We start from the raw sequence: 13,956 nt of genomic DNA on the forward strand, positions 1-13,956 counted from the left end.
CTATGGTTTGGTCTGTTAACACTTACTGTTACTGTGTTACTGACACTGTTTTACACTCCATAGCTCCCCTAGACTTCTCAGGCAAGAAGACTGTAACAATCATGGATGAAACAACAATTCAAAGTTTAATTATAAATGGTTTACATGACTAAAACTGGTGCTTGGACAAAGGGTTGTAACTGTTTGCTAAAATAAGGATAGCTGTTAACTGGGAAAAACTAATTAACAACCTCAAATTAATGGCTCAAGAAAAGTGGAAATGTTGGTGTTTCATGATAAAAAAAAGAAACTGACAAATTAGGAATACCCTTTTCATTCTAAAATGAATGATTCAAAAAGAGAGAGAGTAGTGGCTACATTGACAACACGTGGTTTAAAGCATACAGCTGTAAGCTATCACTGAACATCTGGTTAAAATTTCAATCACTTTCGTGTAAATAATTCTTCCTTCTCCTTTCTTTCATTGTTCTCATCACATAAAAGGTCTTGAATAATCAGGCCCCATCTCATCTGAAAGACCTCATAGTACCATATCACCCCAATTAACCCTCAGACTGCTGGCTTACTTGTGGTTCCCAGGATGTTTAAAAGTAGAATGGGAGTTAAGCTGCTGGGGGGCTTCCCTTGTTGCAGTGAGCATTCCTTCTTCTCTCACCTCTTTTCACTCACTGCATTTAATTATTAGTTATTGATAATCTCTGGCTTTCTTCTACATCATATTTTTGTCCTGTCTTCCTCCCCTAACCCCTAATCTTTGTATTGTCTCTATATGAATTTCTTTTGGAAATTGTAACATCAGTTTGCGGCCTTTCAGATGTTATTTGTGAAGAACAAAAACAGCGTGTTTCTATTTCTGTCTTTATTAATTGCTAAAAAACAAAACAAAAAACCCCCATCAACCGAACATTTGGGAGTTAAAGAATGCACAGGTCAGCTTGGACTGTGTCAATGTTCTTGATAAAACACAATTTAATTAATTAATTAATTGATCTGCTCCTGATAAAGGATGAGAGAAGTTGAAAGGGACCGTTGATCTTGGTAACAGAGAACAACTGGCATGAACGCCCTTTCCTGTCAATGACTAAACACAATCATTATGATAAAAATGGCACATTTCTCTGTAAGCGTTTCAGCAGCAAATTTAAAAGAAAAATCCTAAAATTGCAAAAATCGTCTCATCACAGAGACCAGTTTGCATCCTACTCATAGCTTTCAATAAGATTATTTGTTCTTTTGAAGATAGTTACCCAAATTAACAAATTTACAGGAAATGTGGAAATTACATTTTTTCCTTTCGGCTTTAAAATAATTAAAATACACTGACATCACTACTAATAACAATGGGAACACTGACGGAAAGCAGAAAATACATTCTGACCCAAACTTTTCTACAACTTTTGCACAGTTAATTCTTGTCACATCAAAAACATTCATGAATTCAGAGTTCAGTTGCTTCTTGGACAAAAAAATAGTTTTTTTTTATCTTATTTGGGTTTTTTTAATAGATAGTGTTTATTGAAGGGTTTTAGATGAGGCTAGTATTTTGAATATAATTTTTTATATCAATATTTTGTCAAATATTTAATGTTCCAAATGTTTTGTTTGTTTTATACTACAATAAACTCAATAGTCTAAATAACAATATTGGTGATGGTTTAAAGAAACATTTTTTATGATGACCAAGACAAAACAAGACAAAAACGGTTTAACGTTTCTGTGCTTTGTCTTTATTATTTATTATTATTGTTATTATAGATTGAACAAATTTGGACTTCTGACTTCTTTATTTGATTATTTGTTTATTTAGTTATTTATTTTTCAAGCCACTTTTGGTAAGACTCTATTGTGGTTTTAAGACCATTTCATTTCTATAACAATATTAAAATTAAACAAAATTCTAAAAATAGAAACAAAATTCTGACAGAATCGCATCATTTTGGGAAAAGAAAATTTGACAAGATCAAAAATGATCAAAATGTTTTTTAAAAAAAAAGTAAATAAATACAAAGAGTTGACAAATGAATTATATTTGACCCTTTATCTGAACATTTCCACCTTATTGAGGTTTTTAAAATTTAATTTAAAATACATGGAAGGCAAGTTACTTATGATTAACAGGAAAATACAATTAAAATTTAATTGAAAATTGGGGTTAAAAATAGTTTGTTTAAATAACAAACTGATTTTATTTATAATCATGACTTATGTGATTTTTTTAATAGGTAAGTAAAGTTTGCCTCAATATTATTTTTCTTTTTGAGCAGAGTAGACTTCATATGTAGAACAATAATAAAGCATTGGTAAAAGATTTATTCATGACGATTAAAGAAAAATGAACTGTTGTTTCAAGCAGCTGAGCTCTGCATTCATAAGTGCGTCCCTGTATGGGAAGGTAAAAGGGGATAGAGGACAGTTTTCTTTAATTCATTTTCATATTTTAAACATCTGATAGTAAGTGCTACATGTTCTAGTTGTTCTTAGAGGGTGAGTATAAAGTCTGATTCCTCTATGTGGATCACTTTCTATGTATGTCGTAAGTGTTATTCAGTAAAATTAACCTTGATGCATCAAAACACATCAATAAGTCACTATTTTATCATGCTTTGACTGTCTGGTAAAGTGTATTTTGCAGAGAAATGCTGTGTATCAGCATGTTTGGATATCTGTATAAAATCTGAAGAAGCACTTTATGTTCTGACCAGGTCTTGAATGACGCAGGACCACAATGATCCACATTAAGCAGATGAGATGAAACACAATCCATCCCAGCCTACAGGAGTTACAGCCACTGACTCTCCAGTAGGTGCTGTGACATGACGGTTTGGAACTACAAACAGTGTCTGGACCTCTTTTACTTTCCAATCAGTTTGAAAGTCTGTGAGTCCTGGTCAGCTGGAGGTTTCGTGACTTGGCTACATGGCAGAGTTCACATGTATTTTGTGTACAAACACGTACTCCTCATCTGACCCTGTACATCTGCTTGTTTGTCCTGCATGTTTAAGATGATGAGGTGACATTCCCCGAGGACACTACGGTTGTCTCCCTCGGTGAGTACTCCACTTCCTCCTTGTTGGGATGAGAGGAGTTATCAGACTTGCTGCGGCTAAACTCCGCCCCCATTATTGGTCCTGTGAGCTTGGTGCGTGGTCGAATGAAGGCAGTACAGCACAACAGTGTCTTTAGGAATGCACGCCGCATCTCGTTGCTGGTCAGCGTGTAGATGAGTGGGTTCATGGCAGAGTTCAGGACTGCAAGTGCCAGGAACCACTCTGCCTTGTAGAGGATTGGGCAGCTTAGCGTCTCACAGGCCACATCTAGCAGCAGGAGGATAAAGAGTGGTGCCCAGCAGGCAATGAAGCAGCTGAGAACGATGATGACTGTCTTCAGGAGTGCCATTGACTTCTCTGAACTCTTACTGTTTGCACTGGCATTGCTGCGACCATTGGACACTTTGCGGAAGACCAGTTTGCGGCTACGAGTGCGCACCAATGCATAGATCCTGGCATAGAGCACCACAATGGCCATAAGAATGATACTGAAGACAGTGGTGCAGAACAGGATGTAGGCTTTGTGGTAGAGTGGTAGCACGGTGGAGCACTGTGTCATACTCTGGATGCAGTTCCAGCCCATCACCGGCAGACCGCCTAGAATGGCTGCGATCATCCACACAGTGCTGATGAGTAGAAAGACGCGGAAGGTGTTCCCATTGTTGTGCAGCTTCATCTTCAGCATGGTGAGGTGGCGCTCAATAGCAATGGCAAGTAGGCTGAAGACAGAGGCCGCCAGCGCCACAAACATGCTGCCTTCCCTGAAGAACCACTGGGTGGGTGTCAACTTGTAGGTATTGGCACCTGACAGTAGGATGTTGGCAGTGTAGACGACACCAGCCAGAAGATCAGACAGTGCGAGGTTCCCAATGAAGTAATACATGGGCTTGTGGAACTTCTTGGTCCTCCAGATTGTAGTCAGGACCAGGATGTTCTCTAGGATGATGAAGCAGCACACAATGATGAAGATCACAGAATCAGCCTTCAGACCTGAGTCCTGCTCTGTCTTCCGGAACTTGCCGGTGTAATTGTAGTGTTTGGCAATCAGATCAGAGTAGCTGGGCTCAGCCATGGCCTCCATCTGCAGCACTAGTCCAGCAGGGGGCACCGTGTCCTCAGACTTCAGTCCTTCATGTTTGGTAGTAACTGTGAAGAACAGCAGAGAGAGTCCAGCTGAATGGTGACATGGCCCTACAGAGAGAAAGAAAAAAAACATTAATAACTGGTCTCACATCAGCATATTAGACAACAAATAGGATTAGAAACTGTTCACTGAGAGCCAGAACAAACAAAAAATGTCACTTCAATTTGTGATGAAACAATGATCCAGCAAAAAAGAGACTAATCTTAAGTAAGCAACTTAAATTCAAGTCATTTAAACTGTAAGTCCATACGAATACTCAACTAAAAGTATCCTTTAGAATCATAAGATAATGAAACCTCAGATGACATTCAAAGCTTGCTTCATCAACCTAGCTGCTCCTAATCCGCTGGTTTGAAAGCAAAGATCAGAAAAAAACTAAACTACTTTTAATCTATATTGTAAGAAAATCTTTCATTTTAGAGTTAAAAAAATGCAACAAATGAAAACAAAAATGAAAAGCAAATCTCAAGTCTTTCTTCAGTCTGATGTATTAAGAGAAGGATAGAAGCTTTAGAATGCCTAAAACACAGTACAACACAACATTGCAGTATATTTTATTATATTTACCTTTTAATCATTAAATAAAAAAGAAATGTTGAATTGTGCAGCTGTATAAACTTTGCTTTCTTGAGTCTGGGATTTGATTTAATTTAACCAAAAATATATGGAACACCAAATAAAAGAAACCACCAAATGATTAATCTGTCATTCCTGATGTGTCAAAAGAATCTTTTTTGTTTACAACTTACTTTATAACTAATCCTTTACCTATTTGTCATCCCCCCCCCCCCCAAAAAAAGCTTAAAAACAAACAATCAAACAAACAAACAGCAGCATATCACAACATATGACTATATATATATATATACATTTTTTGTTCAGAATCATAAACTAACTGAGGATTTTTACATTCGTCCGGATTTGTGTTTAGACGGATAATTTATTTGCAAAAGGTGATTTTGTTTGCAAACTGAACGCATAGCTTTTATAATGGAAATGGAAAAAATGTTGGTGTCTTGTAGCTCAAAAGCGAACAAACATCCTTTAAAAAAAACTTTAAAGCCCAGAAATTGATTTGGGTTCAGAAACTCGTCTCTCAGATGTGTTTTATCAGTCTTAAAGAGAAGTCCTCGCATTTCTAACGGTCGCGCCTTACAAGACTACTTATAGAAAAGGTTTCAAATTATTAATGAAATATTTTCTCGGTGATTCCCTGTTCGGTGAAATCGGTTGGTTAGTCCTTGTTCATATTATAAAGTACTTAAGTTACTGCACGACTGCCTTTTGAGGATTATAAAAACTGTCTGCGATTTTTTTAAATCTCTAAAATTCCATTTATTTGATCAAACTGACCTGAGTTCAGATGAACGCGGAGTTTTCCTCTTCACACCAAATGAACGCAAAACGACTTCACGACGATCCGCTTCGGTTTAATTTCAGCTAAAACAGCTAAACAAAGTTTCTATTGCTTGAAGACAAGGTTGATAACACAGACACTTTTTCCCCTTTTTCTTTTTACATCTTCAGTCAGAGTCCCAAGGAAAACAGCCCGCATCGGAGTGAAAGACATCAGAGACGCACAAACACAATGAAACACACGCACACTCTATCCGAAACACACACTGAAGATGAGGATGGTATGATGACGATACTTCCCTCCTTCGGATCCACGCGTCTTTTTTTTGCCGTTTTTCTGCCTTCTTATTATCGTTAATCAAACAAATAAATGAATAAAACTCTTATAAAGATTATTATTAACAGAGACCTGAGAGTAAAAAACATTAGAGTGAACACAAAACAAAAATTGACCTGAGATGTAATTTAAGTAAACAAAGTTTAGATTAAATAAAAGAGAAAAAATTAATTAGATGCAGAAACAACATTCTAAAAAATATAACAGCATTTTAGTTATCATACAGTATGTCATTTAGTTTGTTTGTGGGAATCAACCATATGCACTCCCTATACCATGTCCCCCCTCAATCCAGACTTGGTTTGCCCCATAATGAGTCTGTAGCCTCTGTGACCTACATCATATCTTTCATGTCATGGTGTGTGTGGGGGGGGGCTGTCATGGATTCATCATGGATTCATACACTTTCAGCTAACTGTCAAATTATTATTAATTATGTTTCCTGCATCTAACAATGAAGACACTTTTTTAGCACTTAGCGCTAGCATAGCACTTTTAGGAGTTTTCTTACACATAACATAGTAACGGGATGTGGGTGCAAGATCTCTTATTGACGCCTTATTTTGATATTGTGCTTGTATTGTGTCATACTTTAAAATTTTTATATAGCATATACTGTATATGACACACTGACACGCTTAACTGAGTGAGTAGATTTTATATCTGTCTAACCAATTGTATTAAACATTTTGTTGTTAGATATTTCCTCAGACATTATGTATATCTTGTCTTCTGTCTGTCGCTGGGTTTGTGGAAAGATCTCTCTTCATCATCCTAATTTGTTTTCCTTTTATTTCAAAAATTCTTAGAGTAGATGTCAAGCACTTATATGATCACTTGCAAAAGAATGGTTTATTTGAAGAGTTTTAGTCAGGATTTAAAGTGAATCATAGCACATAATACAGAATTACAATAGTCCATCCTAGAAATAATAAATGCATGAACAGGATGTTTCTAGTTTTAGAGATTTGTTTAATATGATCATCGAACATATCTTGGGGAGATGGGTAATTCCATCTAAAGTAAGCATCTGGTTGGACACTATATTTTTACATTTTTTTGTTCCGAGTACAATAATCTCAGTTTGGGAGTAAGGGTAAGACAGCTGGGTCAAGTGACGGCTTCTTACATTGTTTTTCTTCCTATCTTTCTCCATTCAGCCATTCGATCCTTATACAATCGTTGTAAGAGCTTGGCCCGGACTCATTCCTGGTCAGTGTTGGACTCTGCCAGACTTGCCCTTTGTCATTGATTCTGTTCAGTATTTTCATGGACATAATTTCTAGGTGTAGCCAGCTGGCAGAAGTGTCATTGTACTGGGTTCATGGCTCAGTGTTTCTATGTTTCTTATGCTCTCATGTGGCATTTAGTTTCAGTTTAGTTTCTAGTTCTTAGGCTTTTGTTCATTTTAGTCTGTTCCCATTTCTGCTTCCCTGTGTAATCTGTCATGTCTATCATGTGTGCCAAGTCACCATGTTTATTCATCTGTTTCCTAGTTGTGTCTCTCTTGTGTCTTACTGTGTGTTTCATGTTTCCTGTTTTATTTTGAAAATCTCCTGGCCTGTGTGCATTATGTTCAGTTTTGTTTCCCTTTCTTGTTAGTCTGATTGATTCCAGCAGCGTTTCCCTCCTGTTTCTCATCCCTTCGTTTTCTTGGGTGTATTTAGTCCTCTGTCTTCCTCTGCTTGATGTCGTTGTTGTTGCTGTGTGTTTCCTTGTGCCCCTCGGTTTCTTTGTTATTTCTAGTCTGTTCTAAGTTTCTAGTTTCAGGTTGTGTTTTTCTGTATCTAGTGTTTCAGTTTTTGCACAGCCAATGATACACCTTGGTGTTTCCCTAGATAAGCTGGAGATGGCCGAGAGAGAGAGAGGTCTGGGCTTCTCTGCTTAGGCTGCTGCCCCCTGGCCCTGGATAAGCAGGATGGATGGATGGATGGATGGGTGGTCTGTCTTTTTCCAGTCCCCAATGAGTCACACCAAATGACTTCCCCTTCCTGATCCTGGTTCTATTGGAGGTTTTTTCTTTTTAAAAGGGATTTTTTCCTTCTCACCGTGACTAAGTACTTGGTCATAGGGGGATTATCTGATTGTTCATGTTCTTGGGACTATAGATATTTTTAAGAAACCTTGATGATTCAGAACACAAAGTTACATCACAAAAGGACACGATGACATCAAAAACATTAAGAATAGTGAAGATTTTATCTTTTTTACCAAGAAAGACACTGACAATAGCTCTGAAAGGCGCCATCATTGGGATCATTTCTGTGAGATGCCTGCATGATGACCTTATTTCCTGTCCAGGCACTGCCATTGTTTGAGATCTGCAGTCAACCGGTTATACAGAAACTGTTGATAAGAATATTGAGATAATGACAAATTATATAAAATGCATGAAACCTTGGGACCCTCCAGTAGGTCTATCTAGTGGCTGTTATGCTGAATGATGCATTTTGCTAGCTTGCTTTGGTTCCAGGTGCCCCCTTAAAGGCACAGCAGTGGTAACGTGTTAACTCCAGGTAGACGGCAGACTGTCTGTCTCCCTGCAGAGAACATCTCTTTTCAGACAGTGTCTAAAATATGTGGTACAGGCAGACTGTGCTCTTGTGTGTGCTGTTATTGGAACGTCAGTCAGCTGTGGGGAAAGATAAAGTACTTATGAAGAGCAGACATGAAAAATGAGTGTTAAAAACAATGACCACTGCAGAGATTATCTGTGCTTTTCATGCCATATTTTTTTATTTTTGACATTATTTCCCGGTGACCTGCACTGTTGCTTCCCTTGACCAATGCACAGTGTCTTACACATTAAGCGATTTGCAGTTAGGATTTTGGAGTACTCCATGGGAGCAGCATGGCTGAAAACCCTCTCTCCATAGATAAACTCACAAAATCTTGATAGCATACATTTTGTACTAGAATGAAGGAGCACAGCATGTTGAAACAGAATTTAGACTTTATCATATGATAAAGAATTTCTATCTTGAGGCAGTGTGTAGTGTACTTCTCACTGAACTGAAAATGATGTGAATGAAATGGTGTTGCCTTCACAGGTACCAGATCTCGGCCCAACTTAGCACTTTTGTAAGATGCTTGATTGATGTCCTAGAAAACTGAGTACATGTAAAGGATGAGCTTCTGAGAATTTACAGTAAATCCAGCTCTCTGGCTTTAAAATTAGATTGGACTCCTTTCTAATGACTGTTTATTACAAATTAAATTCCAGTATGGCTTCAGCACATTTCTTGTTTGTATAAAAAATGTACAGAAAAACCAGAATGCAATAATTTGGAAATAATTTAAAGCCTTCATTTCATTTAATACAAAATAGTCCAAAAACATCAAATTGAATGTTGAACCCAAGAAATCATACTACATATCTCATGAAAAGAGAAATGTTACTGGATATATGTTTTTGGACCATACTGGGGCTGTATTGGTGTATTTGGTACATGCTGCTGCTGGGCATATGACCGAGGTTCGATTTTATTTTGCTGAAGACGAAGCTGACATTAACAGAAAGTGTTCAAGGGTGAGAAAAGGGGAGGACAGAATAGGAGGTAATGGGGGTTGAGGGTAACAAAGGCCTCTTTCCTCAAAGCTGCTAACTGTATTCAGGCTCTGCATAGCTGAGCATCACCATGGCGACAGCTAGAGAACTGAGAAGGAGCACTCTGAAACTGTGGAAGAGAAATCACCAACAAGCCCACAGACAAAAATAAAATGAAATACAGTCCAAACAAAATGAATTAATTTCAAATGCAGTGGATCAAAGGGGCTGAACATGAAATTTGAGATTTTACAGCAAATCGTGATCCTTTTGTTGGATATGGACATTTTCTTTTAAACGGATTTCAAATTTTTGATGAGTAATGAAAAACTGAGTGCTCCTACCAGTGTGCTGGCCCTGTTAGGGCTCTAACATTCTGCTCCAGTGAAATTTTAACTGGTCTTCATCTACAGCCTGTAATTATGGTTTTGACAGACTGACCTTGTGTGTGTGTGTGTGTGTGTGTGTGTGTGTGTGTGTGTGTGTGTGTGTGTGTGTGTGTGTGTGTGTGTGTGTGCTGTGTCTGTGTCTGGGTGTCTGTCTGCCTGCCTGCCTGTTTAACAGAGAGCATTAGCCAGCTTCTTTCTCTCTGATTGAGAGACCACACTACCTTTTGTAAGGACAATTAGAGCTAGTTTGAAGAATTGAGTTAACATTAGGTTAGCCAATTTGTTATCTGTGAGTGGGCTTAGTTCTGAAATATCAACAGCAAAATACTCCTGATTTTGGTTGTGGTCTTGGGCCCCTTTAGGTCCCTTTTACACCTTGTTCTACTGGTTCTCTTGTTTGCGTTTTTCTCTATTTTCTCTATTGTGTAAGCCCTGCACCTTGTCCTTTTCTGTCCCGCTGTTTCTTCAGTACTGCTTGTCCATCTTTTCTTTTCTTTTCTTCGCTATGGTCCAACATGATCTTACTCTGCCTGTTGGTATTTAAGGAATTTTAATAGTCAGTAGTCAGTGTTGCATTTTCTGTAGGTTCTCAGTCCTCCAGGTCATAGTAGTCTAAAAGCCCATTTCCATTTCTGCCTTCTTGGCTGGACTTGGCTTTAGAGTTTTGGGGGTAGTGTGTATGCTGTTTAGCTTGCTGAATTCAGTGGTTTTCTCTGGTCACCTCCCCAAACTGACCAGGAGTGACATGTTTAACTGCATGTTCAAAATTCCTATAAGAAAAGACTTGAAGGGAGCCCTCAATCCCCCCCCCCCCCCCCCCCCCCCCCCCCCCCCCCCGAAAATCTCAGAATTCTTACTTTAATCTCAGAATTCTGTGAAAATGTGAGCATTCTGAGAAAAAAGACAGTCAGAATTCCGAGAAATAAAGAATTATGAGGTTAAAATCAGAATTCTGACAGAAAGTGAGAATTCTGAGAAAAAAAAGTCAGAATTCTGAGAAAAAAGACAGAATTCTGACTTTAATCTAAGAATTCTGAGGGAAAAAGTCAGAATTTTGAGAAAAAAGGCTTCTTTCAAAATGTAAAAGAACCCACCCACCACTTTAATGTTGGGTGGGATCTTTCTCTAGGCCCAGGATCCTCCAGCAGACACCACGACCAGGCTCCAACGGCCACCAACAACTAAAAAGGTTAACTCTTTTACATGTTAATCGGGCTACATACAAAATGCCACCAAAGTCTCTAAGGAAACTGAGAAACCTCTAAATTAAATGTCAGGAGAGCTTTCTAATATCTCCAAACAACAGAAGTTGCTATTGGATATGATGGGACAGATTAAAGAACTGCAAAAGGTAAATGAGGAAAGGACAAAAAAATTGCTCTACTTGAGTCATGAGTGGCAGAGCTAGAGCACTATATCGACTCTTTGGAGCAACAAATTGTAAATTTCTTCAGAGGCAAGGGAATTACTATTAATAGTAAAGATGTTAAGGCTTGCCATTCTCTGCCTCAAAAAAATAATAATGGAAAACCATCTATAATCATACGCTTTGTGAATAGAAAATCAATGGATGTAGGGCTAAAACCCTTTGAGTGTACGGACAGACCCTGGGGCTTGGAAAACGATATAGACCCTGAAAATAATTTTTATACCCATAAACATGATCAAATGAGCAGTTTAATCAAAATATAATAATGGATAATGTAATATCGATCATACATTTTAATAGTAGAAACCTCAATTGAAATCATTTAAAAATCCTAGGCTATCTAGCATAGCTTTCAAAGAAATTCACTGTCATTGCAGTTTCAGAGATTGGTTAGATGGGGATCCAAAAAATTTGTAAAGCTTGATGGCTATGACACATTTTGCATTAACAGAAATAAAAAAAGGAGGGGTTGACTTGTATACTGACAATAATTTAAAAAGTAGAATCATCAGTGAACTGTCACTAGCAGAGGATAATATAATGGAGTGCATAGCTATTGAAACAGAAGCTGAAAAGTCAAAGAATCTGCAAATCAGCTGCATTTATCGGAGCCCTGGATCATGTATAAAAATGTTCACAGAGGAAATGCTGAAGATGTATAATCCTGTTAACAACAAGAAAATGACATTTATTTGTGGTGATTTCAATATAGATTTGTTTAACCTAACTGTGACAAAAAAGAAAACATGGCTAACAAGGGGGATGCCGAACGTATGTAAGAAAAAGAATCTGTTGTATATATATGTTTTTAAGAACAGAACACAGAATAAGAATAAATTGATAAGAATTATAAGATCAGAAAAATAAATTACTACAGTAAACTTTTAGATGAAAATAAAAATAATATTTAAAAAAACACATGGACAATACTAAATAATATTGTAAATTAAGGAACTAAAGGATTGGAATATGCAAATAATTTCCACTAAACCTTAACTGGGCAAGACTAGACTATAGCAACCATGAATTAACTATGCCAAAAGTGTGACAACAATGATACCTGACCTTAACATGATAGTGATCAGGAGCATGATAAAAACTGTGAGGAAAAACCAAAACTTAAGACATGAACGTGCCCTGAACACAATCATGTGAAAAATGCTAGAAACACTGACATGACATAGGGGAAGTACAACGGATGACCTGAGGATGACCAAATGGAAACACGCAGAGTAAATTCACACAAGGAGTGATCAGGAGAACTGGAAACACATGAGGGAACAGCTGACTAGAATGAACATAATGAAGCCACAGTGAAAGTGGAACTAAAACAATAAAGATGGAACCCCTTCAAAGTAAGACTGGAACCATAATAAGACACAGACATGACATGAGCTAGACAACATGCAACACAAGACAGGCAATGACGTGGTCTTAACATGGTGGTCTGACGAGGAGCATGAACACTGCTCAGACACACATACAGAGGGAAAAGGGAAACTGGAAATCAGGCAAGGACATAACTAAGCACCTGAAGGGTGAGGGACACTTAACACAGGGGTGAAAACACAAGGGGAACCTCATCAACAAAAGAACTAACATGGAAACCTCGAATGCACTTTGGACAACTAAATGACAGTGAAACATAAACAAAGAATATCAAAATACCAGAAAACTCAAAAGACTGTGTCACGAGACCCAGGACCCTGAAAGAAATTGTAAAAACTGCACACCCTCCTAAAACTAAAAACATTAATGTAGCAAACTCAGTGTTTATGATGAGAGTAGATGAAGAGGAAAATATTGTTGTAGTTACATCCTTTAACTCCAAAGAATCTACCTACTGTATTGGCACTGATATGGATTTAATTTAAAATATTAGTGGATGTGTTGTGAAACCATTTACCTAGATGTGGAATCTGTCATTACAAAATGGTTTAGTCCCTGACAAGATGAAAATTGCAAAGGTAGTTCCAATATAGAACACTGGAGATAAACATCTTCCCACAAACTATCTGCCCATCTCTTTACTGCAGTTCTCTAAGATACTGGAAAAAAATTGTTATAAAAGATTGTATGACTTTATCACAAAAAATAATGTACTACATGGACATCAGTATGGATTTAGACCCAAAAAGAACAACCACACATGGATGTCAAAGGTTTTTTTAGATTTAAAAAAAAAGCATTAAATACAATCAAGCACAACCTTTTACTTAACAGACCATACACATATGGGGTCAGAGGGGTGGAGTTATTACTGGTTAACAGTTACCCTGAAAACCAGAAACAATTTATCAAAATAAATGCCATGAAGTCACAATTGAAACCTGTTGTTTGTGGGGTTCCCCAAGGATCCGTTTTGGGACCAGTGTTTTTCAACAGGCATCCTTATCTACTCTGAGCCCCTCCCAGATGGCAGAACTTTCCCCCCTATCTCTAAGGGAGAGATAAGCCATCCTTCTGACGAAGCTCATTTCTGTCGCTTGAATCCGCGATCTCGTTCTTTCGGTCACTACCCACAGCTCGTGACCATAGGTGAGGGTAGAGACGTAGATTGACCGGTAAATTGAGAGCTTCGCTTTTACACTCAGCTCTCTCTTCACCATGATGGACCAGTACAGCATCCGCATCACTGCAGCGGCAGCACCAATCTGTCTGTCGATTTGATGCTCCCTTCTCCCATCACTAGTGAACAAGACCCCAA

At 37.8% G+C, this 13,956-nt stretch overlaps 1 protein-coding gene across 1 annotated transcript; it reads right to left on the reverse strand.

The window, feature by feature from the left end:
- Positions 1 to 844: 844 nt before the first annotated feature.
- s1pr1 (sphingosine-1-phosphate receptor 1) lies at positions 845 to 5,823 on the reverse strand. Its single transcript, XM_005948414.3, has 2 exons — positions 5,545 to 5,823; positions 845 to 4,238 (listed from the first exon to the last, which is right to left on the reverse strand). The coding sequence occupies exon 2, from the start codon at positions 4,126 to 4,128 to the stop codon at positions 2,998 to 3,000; it is 1,131 nt and encodes a 376-aa protein (XP_005948476.1). The 5' UTR covers positions 4,129 to 4,238; positions 5,545 to 5,823; the 3' UTR covers positions 845 to 2,997.
- Between the last annotated feature and the right edge of the window lie 8,133 nt (positions 5,824 to 13,956).

Source organism: Haplochromis burtoni, unplaced genomic scaffold, assembly GCF_018398535.1.
Source record: "Haplochromis burtoni strain Fernald_Lab_line unplaced genomic scaffold, NCSU_Asbu1 Contig_598, whole genome shotgun sequence".
Classification (NCBI taxonomy): Eukaryota; Metazoa; Chordata; class Actinopteri; order Cichliformes; family Cichlidae; genus Haplochromis; species Haplochromis burtoni.

Coding starts and splice junctions, on each gene's coding strand:
- s1pr1 (XM_005948414.3), bottom strand. CDS start 4,128: ATGGAGGCCATGGCTGAGCCCAGCTACTCTGATCTGATTGCCAAACAC.